The sequence below is a fragment of the Gigantopelta aegis genome, chromosome 6 (genome assembly GCF_016097555.1).
Source record: "Gigantopelta aegis isolate Gae_Host chromosome 6, Gae_host_genome, whole genome shotgun sequence".
NCBI classification, from domain to species: domain Eukaryota; kingdom Metazoa; phylum Mollusca; class Gastropoda; order Neomphalida; family Peltospiridae; genus Gigantopelta; species Gigantopelta aegis.
The window spans coordinates 77,180,056-77,201,351 of NC_054704.1; the positions used below are offsets into that span (position 1 = coordinate 77,180,056).

Genomic DNA, 21,296 nt, shown 5'->3' on the forward strand with positions numbered 1-21,296 from the left:
AACTATAACACTTCAATACGTGAGGGTTACCTAACACCTGCATCCCTGGTGGCTACGTCTTCCCACCCTGTCAGAACCAGCATGAGATGTGGCTTCCGCCTCCTGGTCCATGTGTTCTAGGAGCCGTACCTGCCACTGCTGACGGTTGCCACCATTCTGGTTGTTGTTACTAACATCACCTGCATTGGTCTGTGACGGGCATCCCTAGGAGGAGAGCTTACCAAGGTTGGCCTTATTCTTCCACTAGTCAGCCTCTTTCCGGTTGGGGAGTTATCACAAGCATCTACGGATCTCGGCACCCACCACCATCTGTTGAATGCTGCACTTGTTTGAGGACAGGTAATGTCTATAGAAATGGAGAAAACTTGGACTGCTTTCTCTTTTATAGATACATTACCTGTACTCAAGATTCATCCCGCCCGGGCCTCCCCGCTTCCTGTTCTCCGTGCGATGCGCTCAGGGAAAAAGAAGGAAGTTACAGTCATGTGACTGGAACTAGAGAGCAGTATGCAGTAGAAGAATTTAGGCCATCCCATTGGCTGTTGGGATGTTCGGACCAGACCACTTGCGTGGGGGGGGAGGTGCACTTGTTTGAGGACAGGTAATGTATCTATAAAAGAGAAAACACTCCAAGTTTTCTCCAAGTTTTTTAATTCTTCATTTTCTTTCTTTCAGGATCAACAAGTCTGATTTGGATTTCTCCTACATCACATCTAGAACTGCAAGTATGTGCTGGTTTAATGTGGCCGTTTTATTAGTGTACACAGGGAAAAAATGTGTTAGCAGTTTGGTTAAGGTTATGTTGAAATATGTTTCAAGCTGTAAGTGTTTTCAGAAACAAACAAAATAAAGAGGCTTTATATCAAAAACAATGTGCATTACCACAGGGTTTTCACTCTTATTAAACAGTTCCAGTGAATAAATTTAACATGGGAACAAAAATGCTAATTTTATACTGTTTCTATGATTATTTGTGTGCATAAGTGAGTGTGTGCTTGCCTGCATGCATATTTAATATAGTATACATTGTCAAGTATTTAAATTTAAGGAAGGAAGGAAATGTTTTATTTAACGATGCACTCAACACATTTTATTTACTGTTTTATGGCGTCGGGCATATGGTTAAGGACCACACAGATATTGAGAGAGGAAACCCGCTATCGTCACTTCATGGGCTACTCTTTTCGATTAGCAGCAAGGGATCTTTTATATGCACCGTCCCACAGACAGGATAGTACATACCACAGCCTTTGTTACACCAGTTGTGGAGCACTGGCTAGAACGAGAAATAGCCCAATGTGTCCACCGACGGGGATCGATCCTAGACCGACCGCGCATCAAGCGGACGCTTTACCACTGGGCTACATCTCGGCCCATGCATACACAAAGCCATACACACTCAAATTACATTAAAATATGAATCATATTTTTTCTTTCAGTTATGAGCTTTCCAGCTGAGGGTGTAGAATCTGCTGTTAAAAACCACATTGACGACGTGAGGGCATTCCTTGAATCTCGGCACCATAATTGCTATGCAGTGTACAATTTAACACAGAGAACATACAGTCCTGCTAAATTTGAAAACAGGGTAAGTCTTTCTTTGTGTTCAATATTTTGGTTATATGGTATTGCTTGCAGCTTGAGAAAAAAAGCTGTATACTGTATAATATTTTAAAGGTACTCTTCTAAAGATGTGTTGTGATCACAACTCTTTCAAGGGTGTGCAGTTTCCTATCTAGACACAGGAGTGTATCAGTGGATAGATTCTTTATCCCATGACTATATATAGTGGACTTCGCCCAGTGGTAAAGCGCTCACTTGATGTGCTGTCAGTTTGGGATCGATCCACATCGGTGGGCCCATTGGGCTATTTCTTGCTCCAGTCAGTGCACCACGACTGGTACATCAAAGGCTGTGGTATGTGCTATCCTGTCTATGGGATGGTGAATATAAAAGATCCCTTACTGCTAATTGAAAAGAGTAGCCCATGAAGTGGTGACAGTGGGTTTCCTACCTCAATATCTGTGTGGTCCTTAACCATAACCATATGTCCGACGCCATATAACCATAAATAAAATGTGTTGAGTGTGTCCTTTCCTTTCCATTCCAATGGTTCTTGTGTGTACTGTCCTGTCTGTAGGAGAGTGCATATATAAATATATATATATATATAAACACAGTCGATAGAGTGCTTGCCTGAGTCAAAGAATCGAATCCCCTCTGTGGACCTACTCATTGATTGGGTATTTTCCTGTCCCAACTAGTGTGAAAGGTCATGATATATGCTGTCTTGTCTGTGGAAAAGTGCATATAAAAGATCTCTTCCTGCTGATGGAAAAATTATCCTGTCCTGAATAGAGAAGCCGGCATGGACAGATACCTGCGCCCATGACAGGCATGCGCTACAACAGCTTGCTCTGAATGTGTACGTTAAGCCCTATGACCTGACCTGACCTTAATGAAAAATTATAACAAGTTTCCTCTGTTGTCACAACCAAATGTTTGACATCCAACAGCCAATGAATAATAAATCAATGTTCTCTAGCACTGTCGTTAAAATAAACTTGAACTTTTAACTTATTATTAAGACTGTGTATTAGAATTGTTAAATATTTAACATTCAGCAGCTGATGATTAATTAATCAATGTGCTCTAGTGGAGACGTTAAACAGATCAAACTTTACCTTTAACACTGGGTGGAATTGGAAGCAATCCTGGTTCATCACTTTGATACGGCATTTGCTTGTAATCGATTTTAATAGGTCATTGGATGGCCATTATAAACCAGTTCAACTATATTATTCTTAAATGTCTTTTTGAATATTGAATACAGATTATGTTACATGGAAATGAAAATGCTGTTATTTCTGTTTTGGATTCCATTATTATCAGGTACATGGTTTTTTTTATTGATGTCCACTGACTGATTGCTGTTTAATGTTTGTTTTTGTTTATTTTGTTCCAGGTCTCAGACTGTGGCTGGCCACCAAAAAAGGCACCAACCCTGTGTAATCTGTTTGCAATCTGTAAAAACATGCATCTCTGGTTGACTGTGAATCAAAAAAATATTTGTGTCGTACACTGTTTGGTGAGTAGCACACTGTTTGGTGAATAACACACTGTTTGTTGGATAGTGCACTGTTTGGTGGGTACGTCACTGTTTGGTGGGTAGCGCACTCTTTGGTGGGTAGTGCACAGTTTGATGGGTAGTGCACTATTTGGTGGGTAGTATACTGTTTTATTACCCACGTGGTCTGTGAACTATTACTGATATATCAAAGGCTTGGGTGTGTGCTGTTTAAAATGGCCCTTCCTAGTCAGTGAACTGTGACTGATACATGGCTTGGGTGTATGCTGTTCAAAATGGCCCTTCCTGGTCGGTGCACTTTGACTCGTATATCAAAGTCTGGGGTGTGTGCGATAGGTATCTCAATATGTGGGTTGCAATACAATATGTATCCTAATACGTGAGTCATGATACAATACATATTCCAATACATGAGTCATGATACGATACGAAATGTGTGTATTGTATGTATCACAATACAGCTGCCTTAAATGGATATATTGTATCGTGGATCTCATATTGCAATACGATACTGTGTCGAGGGTTATAGCTACGAAATAGTGGACATCTCAAAATAACTGGCTTATTGTTATTGTGTTGTTAAATTCCATTGTCAATCTTAAATATACCTTTTAGAATCTCTAAAATAATAATGGTTTCGAAAATGCTTCTGTTTTTCATGTTTTTTTAAGTTAGTCAATTGATGAGATTTTTTTGGTGGTTTTTTGTTTGTTTCAGGATGGCAAAGCCCATTCTGCTACAGTTGTCGGGGCATTTTTAGTTTTCTGTCGATTGTTTGAGAATGCCGGATCTGCGATTCACATGATAACAGCTCGACATGTTCAACCAGGTGTCACTCCAGCACAGAAAAGGTGCGTGATCCCTCACTTCCTGCTCTATCTTCAAATAAATGTCAAGGTCCTTTAATGTATAATTAAATTTCCATTACACTGATTACAATTTAACGTCATCCCGTTGGTCCAGCTGTAGCAACGTGAGTTTGGTCATTTCTCGATGAACGTAAAATTAACATCAGGGAACATCATATCTGATGTCTTACTGAGCATTATTGTTTAAGAACCAAAAAATAATTCAAAATAAAATATGAACTTTTAGTGTTGCTATTAATAAGTATGTTTGACATTTAATTATAAATATTGTCTGTTCATCTGGGTATGAACAAACTAAAATCATCCACAATCTTCTGTTGAGAACAGCTTTGCCGATTCACACATTTTGCAAAAAGTTTGTTTGTTTGTTCATGCCCTGATGAACGTAAAAGAAATAAAAGACAATCCTAGCCCAGTTGTAAAGTGCTCGCCTGATGTATGGTCATTTAGGATCGATCCCCGTCTGTAGACACATTGGACTACTTCCCATTCCAGCCAGTGCACCATGACTGGTATATAAAATGCTGTGATATGTGCTATCCTGTGTGTGGGATGGTGCATATAAAAGATCCCTTGCTACTAATGAAATAAATGCAGTGGGTTTCCTCTCTAAGACTATATGTCAAAATTACCAAATGTTTGACATCCAATAGCTGATGGTTAATAAATCAATGTGTTCTAGTGGTGTTGTTAAAGAAAACAAGCTTTAACTTTTTGTCTAGTATTTATTATGTCTTTATCTGTGTTCTAGGTACATGAACTACATCAGTCAGATGGTTACAGATAGTCCTGTGATTCCACACTCCCGCCCGCTGATGATACAAACTCTCGTCATGTATCCTGTTCCTATGTTTAACAAAATGAAGTGAGTTCAACGTGTCTTGTTATTGTCTGGGGTGGGATATAGATCAGTGATGGTGTTATCTTGAGGTGCAGTAGTTTGTAGGATTGATCTCATCTTGGTGGATCCATAATGTGGTTTTGCTTTGCTCTGACCAGTGCCTCTTGACTGCCCTGACCAGTGCTTTTTGACCGCCCTGACCAGTGCTTCTTGACCGCCCTGACCAGTGCCTCTCGACCACTTTGACCAGTGCCTCTTGACCACCCTGACCAGTGCCTCTTGACCGCCCTGACAAGTGCCTCTTGACTGCCCTGACCAATGCCTCTTGACTACTCTGACCAGTGCCTCTTGACCACCCTGACCAGTGCCTCTTGACCACCCTGATCTGTACATCTCAACCACCCTGACCAGTGCATCTTGACTGGTTTATCATAGGATATTGAATATGTCACATTAACTGTGTATTAAACACTAAATAGCCATGGTGTGAGGTGTAGACCAGTGGTAAAGTGCTAGCCTAATAAATAATTGATCCCTGTTCAGTGTTCGATATTAACGGTATCCCGATATCCCGGGGATACCAGAATTTAATTTTGGATACCAGACTTCAATAACCCAGTATCCCACTGGAATACCATATAATGTTTTTTTGGGGTTTTTTTTAATCCTGCATTTTTTTTTTCACTGAAACAATGAAAGTCATCATTTACTGGTGAAGTTAAGTAACAGTGTCCTCCAAGTTTGTTATGATGTTATTTATGAATTTCATTTAAGTGGGATACTAAATTCTTAGGTGGGATACTAGATATTAAAATGTTAGTATCCAATTGGGATACTGCCCCAAATTTTTATCTCGAACACTGCTGTTTATAGGTCCATTAGGCTACTTTTTGTTCCAGCTAGTGCCCCATAACTGATGTAATAAAAGCTGTGGTATGTACACTCTTGACTGGGATGGTGCATATAAAAATCACTTGCTGCTAATCCTAAAGAATAGCCCCTTGTGTGGGTTTCCTCTCTTATTATGTCTGGCCCTTAACCGTATATCTGATGCCATAGAGCCATAAATAAGAATGCATTGTGTGTGTCGTTAAATAAAATATTTCTTTCCTTCCAAATAGCCCTAACGCCATATAACCGTAAATAAAATGTGTTGAGTGCATCATTAAATAAAACATTTCCATCCTTCCAAATAGCCATACTTTTAATGTGCTGCGATATCACTAAATTAATATCCTTTTTCATGTTATTGTTACTGTTAGGTTCCATTGTTTCTTCACTTTAGTAGTAGGATGTAGCTTAGTGTGTGATCAATTTTCAGTGTGTTACAAGTCATGGTACACCTCATAATATTCATGTAAAAGATACATGATATGGTATATCTCATCCTTGTCATCTTAAATAACTATTGAATAAAATAGATTTGAAATGAGAAGGTGTAATTTACTAAACTTGAAAAGTATAGGTATGTATTAATTGGTTTAAACAATATTTATTTCACAAAAGAAATGGATTGGCAAACAGGCCATTGGGCAATATTAATGCCTCTCCACACATACTCTGTTACATACAATTTATAATATACACATATCTCAGTTGACATGTTCTTCAGAGAATTAGAAACAATTACATAATTTGCACTCAAACATAAAAACAAGTCTAAATGACCATTAAATTAATATACTTGTCCATGCATTAATTAATATATTTTGTCCACCTCTTATTACGTTATTAAGCCAAATTATTTTGTCTATTGCAGAAATGGATGTACACCATTTGTTGAGCTGTATGTTGAAGAAGACAGAATTTTGAGCACGTCACAGGAATATGAAAAGATGAAGTAATTGATATTTTTAATCATGTTCTTTCATATTTATAGTCCATCCCATGGGGAACACATTTTTCCATACTATGGAATTTACTACAAGTTGCTTTCTAAATTGCACACAAAAATAGTATATTTTTGTTACTTCCAAAACACTTTTCTTTTTCTTTTTACGTCAAACGAAACTAAAATTATTTACAAAAAACATTTTAATATGAGGATGGGACTTACTTTAGTCATATTGGGCTGAATTTATAACGCCTGCTTTTTTCTTATGTAGAAATTATTATACGAGGTTGTGTCTTACTGATTTTACGAAACTTGTGTCAGGATGACTCGCATGCGAATGTAATAATTTCTTTATTATCCATATTATTATTGTTGTTTTCTTTATGAATAACAAGACACAACTCAAAATGTTTCAGCCACAACTAGGAGATGACGAAATGACGTCATATTTCAAATGCACAGTCTGAGCTAGGACTGGAGAAGCAACGTCATGTTATGACGTCACTTCCCAAAATTATGTCTCTACACTTATCATTACACGTTTGCTTTGTATGATTATTATTAACTCGGTTATATTGAACCATATGGATAATAACACATGTAACTACATTCATTTACAATGCCTAAACATCTACTTTAAGAAAAACAGTTATTATGCAAACACTTACCGAATCTTTTTCATCACACTGTTCAATGCTTGTTTAAAGTATTGCTATTTTAACAACATCAGTCGTCAGTTATTAACCTTCATTTATACATAGCCTTATGTGGCATGTAGCTCACCTGAGGTGCAATGGGTCGTAGGATCAATCATCCTTGGAGGCCCCATTGAATATTTATCCCATCCTAATTGGTGACCCATGACCCGTTTATCAAAGGCTATAGGAAAAATACACTACTGGATTAATTTTGGACAAGACCATATTGAGGGGGGTACAAGTTTGCAGTTTAAATTAAAAAGTTTATTTTAATACATGATAAAATTATGTTCAGAATTTTATGTGAAAGGTTGAGGAATATTTTTTTTTTTATCTGGTTTTTAAAATAATTTTTAAAAAGATATTTCATAGCAATTAATGCTGTTTAAAATTATGCAAAGACTTATTAAATTAGAGCTTATTTTTGTGCATGTTTGCAGGTAACATTGTGTTCAGTATCGTATCACGATTCACTAAGCAAGTTTCAGAGATTACTACACAATTTTAAAACATTAAACAATAGTTGACAATCAACTGGCTAGAAATAACGCTAATCGAGATTTTGAAAACAAAATGTTCCCTGTTTTGGTCAGATGTCCAGAATTTGCTATTGACTATTCATTATTTATGTTATTTGTAAATTACAGACAGTTTACAATCAACGATAACAGTGTGAAAATTCCACTGAACACGCTTGTGTCAGGAGATGTGACAGTTATAGTGTATCATGCCCGGTCAACATTTGGAGGAAAGATACAAGGAAAAGTAAGTCTTACTTTAAATTAGTACTTAAATAGTACTTAAATTATGACACTGAATGATGTGAGTAATGTTAGTGACATGGCTTTATTTTAAAAGGTCAAAAGTGTTTTTTGGTGTTGTTTTTTTCTGTCAAATATGGTTTATTTCAATCACTTGTGATATGTTAGTACTTTTTATTTTTTATTATAAGATTGGATGACTAACATGTCAAGTAATGAATATGCTGATTAGGTGCAAAATTTATAAATAATCTATTTATTGATCTTTTTGTAGCTCAAACAATATCTGCACATGAAAAAACAAACAAAATTGACTACATTTATTGAAGTTATTAATGCGAGATGTTATTTAGAAAGATTAGATGGTAATAATTTGTTGATGGCAACATTAAAACGCTAATGAATGTTATGATTTAAATCTTACATTTTATATATACACATAGACATGCACGCATGTGCGTGCGCAAACACACACAGTACACACACACAGAGTACACACACACACACACACGCACACAATACTTGATGTCTCACTTATTTGTATTCAAACCCTCAACCCCACCACACCACACACAACACACACACACACATTCATCCCATTTTATGATTTTCTTGTTATTAGAAATTGTTATATAATAGACTACAGGAATATTTATAGTCACACTGTTGTTTCAGATAACATCCATGAAGATGTTCCAACTGCAGTTCCACACAGGTTTTATCACTCCTGAAACCAGAACAGTCAAGTTTACACAGTATGTACTACTTTCTAAACTGAATAATATATATCTTATTATTAGTCCTCCAACGGTCCAACTGGAGGGGACTATAGGTTTCGTCTGTCTGTCTTTCTGTCCATCCGACCATCTGTCCCACTTATAGTTTTCCTGATGGTTTTTCTTTCCAGAATACCTTGAGATACTGAGCTAAAATTTTGTGTACAGCTTTATGATGTATTGTTATAGATTATGTTTGATTTTCATGGCAGTTTACCCATTTTTGACAGAGTTATGGCTCTTGAACTTAGGAGATATGAAAATGTGTTTTCCAGACTTTTATTATCTTAGGAGCTACACAATTTTGATGGACCTTGTAGGGGACGTGTATTGCTTTAGCAGAATGCTTGTTAATACAGCAAAATATATTTTGAGTGAAAATAAAATAAAAGCAATGTTTACAGTGCAGCGCCAATAATATTATACTCTATTAAAAATAATAGATTGCAGCCAATTTCACAAAACATTGGAAGTTTATGCTTGCGAGTAGCAGTTATACCTGCAAGATGTTTACATGTGTTTGGCATATATTTTGTGCAGAAACTTGTATCATTACAGAAGATGGAGCAGTGTAAGAATGAAAGAAAATGAAATATGTTTAATTCAAACTATATTAGTTATACTATTAGTAGTAATATGAACTGTGTTTTAATCATAAATTTACGTTTATATGCAAAACTAAATGATGGTTTATGATGTTTTGTGAAATTGGTTCCTGTTTTTTTTTTTATCTTATATAACTGTCGGAAAATGTTGGTAAGAGAAAATTGATATTGATATATAAATAAAGATAGTCTAAATAATGTTATCACAAGCATTAAAGATAGCTAAACCTGTGATAAATTCAGGAGGCCAAGCAGTCATGGTCACTCGCCAAAATGTTTTTTGCATCTCACATTAAATGATACCAGTTAAACGCTTGCCTTGTTCAACACACCAGGGGACAGGACGTAGCCCAGTGGTAAAACGCTCGCTTGATGTACCATCTGTCTGAGATTGATCCCTGTCTGTGGCAATTTTTTGTTCCATCCAGTGCACTATGACTGATATATCAAAGGCTGTGGTATGTGCTATCCCGTCTGTTGGATGATGTATATAAAAGATTTGTTGCTACTAATGATAAAATTTAGTGGGTTTCTTCTCTAAGACTTTCAAAATTACCAAATGTTTGACATCCAGTAGCCCATGATTAATACATCAATGTGCTCTAGTGGTGTCTTTAAACAAAACAAACTTCAGCTTCCTAAATACACGACTGTTTGCATATTGTCCTTTGATCAGCATTAGAAATATGCACGGTGGATTAGAAAACGAACAACATCTGACATGCTTTTGTGTTTCAGGTATGATCTTGATCAACATCAGAAAAGTGCACAGTGAATTAGAGAATGGCTGACATGCTTTTGTGTTTCAGGTATGATCTCGATAAACATCAGAAATGTGCACAGTGAATTAGAGAATGACTGACATGCTTTTGTGTTTCAGGTATGATCTCGATCAACATCAGAAATGTGCACAGTGAATTAGAGAACAAACAACATCTGACATGCTTTTGTGTTTCAGGTATGATCTTGATCAGCTGGACACATTAGACAAATACCCCGACTTGTTCACTGTCTCATTGGAGGTAGCTCTCGGGAAGGAGAGACCGCAGACTGACAAACACTACCCATGGCTCAAGTACAACACAGAGAAGCTAGCGCCGAAACTGCTCTTCTCTAGCAAAGAAGAAATTCATGAGGTTTACTCAGAATTTGGTAAGAATCCTATTTAGCTAGGATGCTTCTATCCTTCTAGATAGTTTAATATGGTGGTCAGCATTTTTGATCAGTCTCATATTTTCTGCTTTTTATTATTTTTGTTATTTACTGCATTAAATTTTATATTATTATAATTGTTTTGGGGTTTTTTTTACAAATAATTTGGACATGAATGTTGTTGGCACATTTTGTTGGTGCTGCAAAATCAGTGTAATCTAATACTCATTACAAATAAAAATTATGCATTTCAATACTAGCACATTCCTTATTTGAATATGTAATATGTTTATTGTTTCATTTAGATTAAATTTGGTCTTCATGTTTTCTTTCCATGTATTTAACATGGACATGATTCACATTTGCTGTCCTGTTATTTGAGTTACAAGTTTGTTGTTAGTGGTTAGAGAGAGAGAAGTCATTGTATTGGTCATAAAGCGTTGAGCTATTAATACTCGCTCTTGAATGGGAGTCAGGCTTGTATTATCCATTACGTTTGAGGTTGCTTGACCTTTCTTCCCAGATTTACGGATAACACTGTATTCTATCCTTGACAGTAAATCTGTATTGACTGTGTTATCTCTGTTAATGCTGTGAGATGTTCATTTTAGGTGTTTCAGACAGGGTTAAGATGCGTCTTAGCCACACGTGCAGTGTAAATTCCGACCACTCATCAGACAGCCCACAGCATCAGCCGTCTGTACAGGAGACGAAGCCAGAACCGAAACAAGACAAACACCAGAACGGTGTGAAACAGCCAACAGAATCGAAGTTTGGAACCAGTACTTTCTTCGACACCCTAGAATGGCAGCAGGAAAGCACAGTCGCTAATGGTGAAACAGCTAGTGAAGAGAAACCCACTGAAGACCAACAGGGTCTACTTGGAGCCAGCACCGACGAAGACGACTTTGCTTCTCTCACAAGCGAGAGAGCTCAGACTCAGGCTAGTAATGGAGAAGACGAAACCAACAGGCAGGCAGATCCTGCCATCTTTGCAGACTTTGATGCACAGGCGAAACAACCTGTTGATTTGCTGAATTCCAACTTTGAGGTGACACCACAGCCAGCTGTTGATTTGCTTAACATGAACACCACCCCAGCTCCTAGTCAGAACGTTACTAAACATATGGACTTGCTTGACATAGGCGACACTTCGACCAACTTTGACTTGCTGAGCAATGACGTTACTGTACCGGAAATAAACACTACGAATAGCGACTTTGTCTTTGACCCTTTCCAAGAAATAGGATCTCAGCCGCCTCCTGTACCATCTAGTCAGCCTGCTGCATTCGATCCATTTAGCGGTGGTTCCACCAAACAGACCAAGGCCACTTCTGGAGACGCATTTTTGCAGTTTCTGCAGAGCCAGCCGTCGCAGAAAAACGACGAGAGTTTGATGGGTTCCTGGGATTCAGAAAACATTCTAGAGAGCAGTGCTCTGAAAACAAACATTCCCAACGTGGGAGGGTTGAATGTTGGGCTCGGTAACATTCCCAAAAGCAGCAGTGCGTCTTCGCTGTCCAGTACGAGCAACCAGACGTCGGCGCAAGGCTTTCACTCTCCAACCTTGCAGCCCAAGAAAGCTCACAACGATTCTGGCATCGGACCTGTTCCCAAGGCAGATCCTTTTGGAGATCTTGGTGAGTTTATGAATGAAGGATATTGAAAGGACACTTACAGAGATCATTTTTACAAATTACACCTAATTTTGCATATAAACATCAATCTACCACTAAACTACAATTCATATTGTTAATAACAGTACAACTAATATAGTTTGAAGTACATAGTCAAAAACATAAACGTAACAATATTTTGTGAAATAGGCTCCAGATATGCAAATCTATTATTGTTATTAAACATGTTCACTATTCCTGTTGAAATTAATGTAGTAGACCGGTTACCATCCTGAAGAGAACTACTGCACTATATCTATATCTGTATTTTTTTTTAAATGGATAGTCATGAAAAGGAAGACAGATATAACATAGAGGAAGGTAGCTTTATTGTAAACATGTTTTAAAAATGTTCCCACATCTAAAATTTTCATACAGTATATTCTTTATTATAACGTTTACTATTAAAACTTATATTTTATGCATACAGTTGAGAAATAATGAATTTCTTTATGATATTATCACTTCCTGAATTACTGTTCACAATAGCAGCATAATTAAGTTGCATATATGGGTCTAGATTTTTTTCATTGCACTTGTTAATTTTTCAGTTTTATTGTCAGATGTTTATTGATGAATACTTTTTGAATTAACATTTTTGTAGGAACCTTAATTTTTATTTTTATTTCATATCTTAGGTTCACTTGCTGGCATGAAGAGTAGCAGTAGTTTTAGTGGCCATTTCAACACTTCACGATTTTCAACCCCCAAATCTCAGACAACACAACAACAATCGTTTGGAGCAGGTAAAACCTCCCACTTTTACAAAGCCAAAAACATTATGTAATAGAAAAGAGCTACTGTGAATGTTCATCGCAGTCATTAAAGAATATGGAAGAGAAAATAGTCGTATTTTCAATGATTTAAAATAAAAGTTATCTATAGTCTTTTTCAGCCTCCATAATCATTGTTTTTGTAACTAATTTTAGTTTCATTTGACAGAAAGAAAAAGGTAGAAGTGCTTTGGAATTGAAAATACACTATTTTTGTGTGCAATTTAAAAAACAATCATTTGAGAAATAAATAGATTGTAATGTATATCACATTAAGAAAACACTGTTCACTGCTGGGAAGGACTATAAATTAGTTATTTGAGTAGTTTGTTTGCACTTTATTTAACGTATTTTTTACGCCAATTGGTCATTAACTGGTTCTTTAAACAATGATGTCCATACATTGATTGCTATTATTGCACAGCTCTTTACACTGTTTCAGTTTAACTTTTAATATTGATGCAGTTCATTTCTAATTCTTTTTGTATATTTTCCTTTGTTTGACACCCAATAGCCGATGTATTTTTCATTCCCATACACTAATCATACACATTGTTGTTTGGTTTCAGCACAAACTCCCCGATCGTCGCAAGCATCGCCATCTTCACATGCCTCTCCGCAAAAACAGCAAACACCCCAGCAGTTTCAGAAGCCCAACTACAACATAGGTCCTAGTGTTATTGGCGGTCGCGAGGAACGGGGCAACCGTAAAGGTTTTGGTAAGTTTTAGAGATTTCATATTAAAACTGTTATACATGAGACGTTTTCTGTTCTTTAACAGATATTATATGAAACTGTCGTACCTGAGAAGTTGTTTTCAAGACAGGGGAATTGGAAACATTTCTGTAAGTTTTAAAGATAGATGAAACTGCAAGGTATTAGGAAAGGATTCTGTAAATTTTAGAGATATTATTATGTTACTTATGTACCTTAATCATTTTCTGCAACGGAGTATTTCAGAAGGTTTCTATAAGTTTTAGAGATATTATATGCAACTGCAGTACCTTAAAAGTTTTCTGCAATTAATGGAGTATTTGGAAATGTTTTTAGGGTATTAGAGCTGTTAGTCAAACTTTGTTATTGGAGATAATGATCATGTCAGACAAACATCACAGACAAAATAACAAGTCAAAATAACAAGAAATATCTCTTAAAAAAAATTCTGTGACAAATAATGGAATCAAAAATGTTTCGATAAGTTTAAGAGATACTATATTATACTACATCTGTTAGGAACATGGGAACTGGAAAGGTGTTGGTATTTTCAGAGATGTTATAAAGATAAAACTAAAGTACTAAAGAGGTTTTTATGCTCTAATGTTTTAATTTTCAACTAATTTAAATAACATTATACAGCAATACATAAGACATTGTGTTTAATTTTCGGGATATTACCTAATAAAACTATATAAAAAAATGTGTTAACTGAATGATAAATACATCATTAAGTCATTAAATATTATTATTAGTAACATAATTACAATTATATTTTCAGGACCAGTCCCTAAACTGGATGAAAATACATTTGAAGATCTCCTCGGTAACCATACCTTTGCAAATAAAAAGGATGAGCCAAAAACCATTGCCAGCATGAGGAAGCAACAGTTGATACAGGAAACAGATCCAGACAAATTGAGGGTACATTTTAAATTTGTCACACAGTGATGAACGAAGAAATATTTTCTTATTATATTAATGTATTATAAAAAGTATTAGGTGGCACAAGCAATTTAATAAACAAAAATATCAATTAAGATTTTGATGCATTATTATGTCCGGACATTTAGTAAATAACAATAGCTGCAGTTTAGTATTTATACTATCATGTATGGGGTTTTCCTGCCTGATAAATACCATGTGGTGTATTATTCTGGTTTTTATGCTCTAATGTTTTAATTTTCAACTAATTTAAATAACATATTATACAGCAATATTTACAGATACCCAGTTATTTTGTAACAAAAGACCAATTAATACATGAAACTCTTTCACCAAATTAAAATAAAAATTCCCCAGTTGTTTTTAAAATTAGCACACTGGCAAAGTTGGCGAGTGCCAGAGTTAGCCCCACCTGGAAATGCGTGACGGAGGTGTATATTTTTCTTGTATCTGAATGCAGGTTATGGAGTGGATAGAGGGGAAGGAGAAGAATATCCGAGCTCTGCTGTGTTCCCTGCATACGGTGCTGTGGGAGGAGGAGGACCGGTGGAAGCAGTGCGGGATGCACGACCTCGTCACCGCAGACCAGGTGAAAAAGGTCTACAAGAAGGCCGTCCTGTCGGTGCACCCCGATAAGGTGAGCACTTGTTATACGCCCGTCTATGATGGGTCGTTTTATGGTATGGCGTTAACTTTTTCTTTTCCGGACCATATCTTGCATACAGATGCATACAGGACCATCAAACCTCACATGTAGGAACAACTTGGGATGGTGGGGTGTCACATACTATTACTAGGTCGCTGTGACCTACTTTTCACGGTCTACTGCACATAACAGTAAATCCTTGTTCAAACCATATCTTGCATACAGAACCATCAAACCTCACATGTAGAAACAACTTGGGATGGCTGTTTGTCGTGTACTATTACTAGGTCACTGTGACCTACTTTTCATGGTCTACTGCATATAACAGTAAATCTTTGTCCAGACCATATCTTGCATACAAATGCATACAGGACCATCAAACCTTACAAATAGGGATGGCTGTGTGTCGTGTACTATTACTAAGTCACTGTGACCTACTTTTCACAGTCTTCTGCACATAACAGTAAATCAGGTCTTGACCATATCTTGCATACAGATGCATACAGGATCATCAAACTTCACATGTAGGAACAACTAGGGATGGTGGTGTGTCACATACAATTACTAGGTCACTGTGATACAAATATACTGATGGAAAGAAATAAGAGAACACAAGGTATTTGAGACCAAATTTAATTCAGTACTTGCGTAGTGACGCATATATAAAATATAGAAACATGTAATGTATCATTGAATATAAGTAATGTGGGCTTGACTGACAGTAACACTGTTAAATTTCCTGATACTATGGATGAGGGTTTTGGTTACAGTCAATAGTTAATATAAAAATGTGTGTTCCCGTATATTTTTCCATGAGTATAAATCAGATAATTTTCCTATATTCACATAATTAGAATTTAATCATATCCATAACATATTCATTAATATCTATGGTTTTCCATCAAATTCCTGATGGGCGTATCATGTACCTCACCGTTACTCTTGTTTACAGAATTATAGCCCTTGAAAGAATTCCTTACTTTTTTTTCCACAATGTCTCAAGATATTTAGCTGAAATTTTGTGTATGGCTTTATTATATACTTTTCCATATCAAGTTTGACTTTGTCACAATTTACTCATTTTTCACAGGATTGTGGCCCTGGAATTTAGGAGATATGAAAAATTGTTGGGCCCAGTATGGGACATGTATTGTTTTAGCAGTAGTTTCAGAATGCTTGTTGCTATTAACTACCTTAATTAATTACCATCACCATTTTTAACATTAAATGATTTTTAAAAATATATATATTCTTTAATATTGTCATGAAACCTCGGTCATGTTATTTATCTGTCTACTTTTCAGTTGGCTAATTCTCCTTATGAACAGTTAGCCAAAATGATCTTCATGGAGTTGAATGATGCGTGGGCTGTGTTTGAAGATGAAGGAATGAAATCTCTGTATTGATGGACAAGTGATGTGTAGCTCGTATTCAGTATTCCCAAGTAGCAACACTACCCTTAGAACAGCTGGTCTGTGTGTCTAGTTTAGGAGGTAGGCCGAAGGATGTAGACAGTTAGGTCAGTAAACGTGCAATAGTCACAGACGTTAACCAAAACCAAAACGAAACAAAAACTTTGAGATATGGTGTAGTTAGCGTTTGTGTCATAGAACAGATCTTCATGTGATTAACAGACCTATGATTTGAAGATGTTGGTGTGATGTTTCCACATTCTCCAGGAGCTACTTATTTCATTGGAGTTACCCTTGTTAGCTCTTTGCTTGCTGCTCCAGATAGAAACCTCCCTTAGCACTTTCCACTGGCAACAGTTATTTTAAATATTTTACGTGGGTTTCATTTGTTTTTATTAGTAGTATAACAGTGGGGGGAGACAGGCTTACATTTGGCTTGAAATGAGGAGTTTCCACTGGGCAGCATCTCATGCCAGGAGTGGCTCAGGAAGACTGCAGGGTACTTAAGCATCCTGGAAATCCTGGAATATCCTTGAATTTTGTGATTTTAAAATCCAGGCCTGGAATGTCCTGGAAAAAGCATTAAATTTCATTGTGTCCATGAAATGTCCTAGAAATTTAGGCCAAATATTTGGTTGTTTATTTTTTTTCGCATCTTTACTTTTGTTGTCATCATAACTTGTCTAAATTCAGACAATTTGTTATAAAAACATTCATTCATTGAACATATCATGTCCTGGAAAATGTTTAAAGTGTCCTAGAAAAGTCCTGGAAATATCCTTGGATTTTGTGTTTTTTCAAGTGTAAGAACTCTGGACTGGGGCATTGTGTCTGGCCTGCAGCAAGCAGAGAGTTCAAAATGAGACCTGCCAAGTATCATATTTTACTGGAGAGTCGTGCATTTGGAACCTTTCTCCCACACTCAAGTGAGCTCAGTTGTGCATTCTTACGCAAACATGAAAAATCAGACTCCCGAAAAAAATCAGAACATCTGTTATTATTTTTTGAAAATAGCCCCATCTACAGCAAAATCTTACTAGATCTTCAGCATCTAGGTGGAAAACCCCTTGGCAGGTCTAAAAATATGTATGACAGTGTTATTGTTTAAGTTGAATTGCTGTATGTAATCATTCCAATTTTAATGAATGTATATCATGGGTTCAGATTTGCTAATTCTATTTATTTGTTGTTGACTATGATATTGTTACGGATGGGTTTAAAATAACTCAGTACCAGCTAACCCTACTCACCTATTTATTTGTTGGTATTCAAAGTATTTAGCTTTTTAAAAAAGTATCTAGTATGTGTTCCTGTTCTTTTCAAGCCTTTTATCTCTCAAATCTGCTTATCATTACAACAGCTTCAGTTTATTTTATTTTATTTTATTTATTTACCTTCTTTTTTTTGGTGTAATTATAAGACTCCATCATATGTGGTCATGTGGGATAGAAAAAGTACACCCGAGGTGGTAGAAATTTAACCCTAGTCCCATGGTGGGAATTTTCACCACCAAGGGTGTATTTTTTCTTTCCCACATTGCCGCATTTGATGGAGTCTTTTTTTTCTCTCATTCATTTGGTAAATAAACAATTATTTTACACAAATAGACAAAGGTGCCTAAACAAGTAACTTTTTTATTTAACCATTTTATCATAAATAAACTATACTATCATATTTGCTGTGTTTGTTTCATGTGTTAAATAAAATTTAACACTACAAATTAACAAGATGGCTTTTATAATGAAGGTTTTAATAACAAAATATTAATTTAAACAGTTTTAATGATCTCACATCACCATCTCACATTCATATGACATATATTACCAATGATGTCATGTTAAACACAAGCATGTGATATCCCATGTGGGATAGAAATTTCTTACATAGCTTTCTTTTATGGGATAGCTCTGTCCCGTATATCTGAGGATAAGAGAAATAACCTTATTATCTCCAGATCATTTGGCAATGCTATGGTCAGGATCAGTCTATTCACCTTTTTCTCTGCAAATTTGACTTTTTTTTCTTTTTTTATTAAAGACATTTTTTAAACAGTAAAATCAAAATTTAAAAAATTCTATGTACTCGTTTCATGAATGGACCAAAATTTATGTCAAAAACAAAAATACAGAAAATATTTCTGACACAAAAAAAAGAAGAAATTGTTGAGTTTAAAATAATGTTTTAAACAATACACTGAAAAATAAAATCATTAATGCTAGTTTTTAAGACATTTGTAGTTTATATATTCACAAGATTAAATTGTCTTCCTTTTGTATTTAGAATGTTCCTTTCTTTAGTGAGGATACAATAGCATATTCATCTGTATTGTTATTAAATTTATTTATCAAGATTGTTTCAATTATAAAACAGGTAAACAAAATTTATTTCAAAACATAAGGTTTTATTGTTACTTATAATCACATCATAACCTTTCATTTATTTTGCATAAATTTTAAACATATTAAACAAAATAGGTTTTTTCATTTTATTTTCATTTGTTATGATAGACAACTATTTGTAATCTTCTAGGTAGTGTTCATTGGTACTTCTTGTTTTGTTGGATAATTACTGTTGTTTTGTTAAATCTTTTGTTAAATTTTTCAACGAAATAAACAGGTATTTAGGTATGATAAAGAAAATCTACAATAACACAATTTATTCCTAAGATTTTATGTTTGAAATGTTTTAGACTGAGACATCCACTGCCACTACAATGCACAGACTTCATTTTCTAGTAACCTTATGTCATGTCATGTTATCAGAATAATGTTTCCAAGATGTCGGGTAACTATAGTCCGTCCCAACCTCCTACAAAAATGTTTTTTTGTAAATAATTTCAGTTTGGTTTGACATAAGAAGAAAATTAAAAGTGTTTTGGAAATAACACACACACACACACCCCGACAGACAATTTTTGTTTACAATTTAAAAAACAATCGACTGAAATAAATAACTTTGTAGTAAATTCCATAGGATGAGTACTAGGACTATAGAAATGGAGAAATTATGAATTCCATAAACATTGAACATTTCTGTTAATTTTTGGACAGTTTATAATTCTAACAATACACCATTTTTCATTGAGACTGATGTAGTTTTCATGATACTGGATGACAGACGTTCCGATGGGTTAAACTTTGTTTTGTTTAACGACATCACTAGAGCGCATTGAATTTTTAATCATTGGCTATTAGATGTCAATAATTTTGACAGATAGTTTTAGAGGAAAGGGATCTTTTTATATGCACCATCCCACAGACAGCATAGTACATATACCAGTTATGGAATGAGAAATGGCCCAATGAGCTCACAAATGCGGATTGATCCCAGACCATCACATCTGGTGAGCACTTTTACTCTAGGACTACGTCCTGCCACCTGTGTACTTTGGGTTAAAACTTGGTTCCTTGTTTAGAATATTGATTTGTGTTCGTTCATCTAACATGTTCATGGTTGCCGTAATAGTTAGTAGCTTACAGAATCTAAAAACAGTGTTTTGATATGACTAATTGGCATGCACACAGAGTTTGGATGAAATCAATTTTTCACAAAATTTTTTTTTAAAAAATAAAAAATTAACTGTTGAATTGTCACCCTTGTTTTGCCATTCAGAACTCTTCAGCTGATCATAAACACAAATATTTACTAGTTTCCTGATAACATTTCAAAAGTTGGAAATGTGGACGAATTAGTAGGTGATTGTGCATTCAAAACTAAATTTGACATGACCATATGTCATGAAAGTAATGTTTTCAAGCAAGACATTAAGGGCCGAATTTGCGAAGCCTGTTTTTCTTAAGTGCAGGTGTTTAAGCATTGTAAAAATATTTAGTTACACACGTGTAAGTCTAAAACAGGCTTTGTAAATTTGGCCCTACATTTTTAGTCAGAAATACCATAACGTTTTGACTTGATACCTACATATGTATATAAATTGATGTACTGTTGTGACATGTTTCATGAATAAAAGAAGTTACAAGTGTACACAGACACATTCTTTCTTCAGAATTACATATACATTTGCACAAGTAAATGCAGTTTCGTCAGCGATAGTGCATTGTTGAATGTCAGTTGAACTTGAAAACCAGTACCCAATTTGTCTCTCTAATCATTGTTTTTCTCAAGTACTGCATGACTTTGTGATATTTGCGTGTACTTACAAAACCATTCCACTGTAAGTTCGGTTGTTAAATTTAATATTGTTATTTTATATATATATATCTATGCATTATTGATCTGTTCTGTGCATGTATATGTTTTAATGTTTCTCCGAAGAGGTCTCCATTTTACTATTTACTGAAAGTCACTGTAGTCTCACTGTATATTCTGTTTTTATTAATGTTGTTTGTTGAATTTTAAGATATGAGAATGTATTACATTGGGGATTATCACTAATACAGTTAGTGATAAATGAAAATACAGCTACACAAAATTTGCATTGAACATTTTAGCAGTTTCTTTGTACCAGTATACCGGTCTTGGTGGAACAATGGTTAAGCCATCGGA

The 21,296-nt window shown here is 35.4% G+C and overlaps 1 protein-coding gene across 1 annotated transcript in view; it reads left to right on the top strand.

Annotated features, from left to right (window-relative positions):
- Positions 1-20,774, top strand: part of LOC121375391 (cyclin-G-associated kinase-like) — a 38,147-nt gene extending 17,373 nt beyond the window's left edge. Inside the window, exons 9-23 of the mRNA XM_041502816.1 lie at positions 676-725; positions 1,440-1,588; positions 2,966-3,088; positions 3,806-3,939; positions 4,709-4,822; positions 6,558-6,638; positions 7,978-8,095; positions 8,767-8,846; positions 10,431-10,624; positions 11,236-12,264; positions 12,939-13,046; positions 13,643-13,792; positions 14,569-14,711; positions 15,193-15,369; positions 16,683-20,774. Coding sequence (XP_041358750.1) covers positions 676-725; positions 1,440-1,588; positions 2,966-3,088; positions 3,806-3,939; positions 4,709-4,822; positions 6,558-6,638; positions 7,978-8,095; positions 8,767-8,846; positions 10,431-10,624; positions 11,236-12,264; positions 12,939-13,046; positions 13,643-13,792; positions 14,569-14,711; positions 15,193-15,369; positions 16,683-16,784 — 2,752 coding nt within the window. The 3' untranslated portion in view covers positions 16,785-20,774. The remainder of the gene's footprint in view (positions 1-675; positions 726-1,439; positions 1,589-2,965; positions 3,089-3,805; positions 3,940-4,708; positions 4,823-6,557; positions 6,639-7,977; positions 8,096-8,766; positions 8,847-10,430; positions 10,625-11,235; positions 12,265-12,938; positions 13,047-13,642; positions 13,793-14,568; positions 14,712-15,192; positions 15,370-16,682) is intronic.
- Positions 20,775-21,296: the final 522 nt, after the last annotated feature.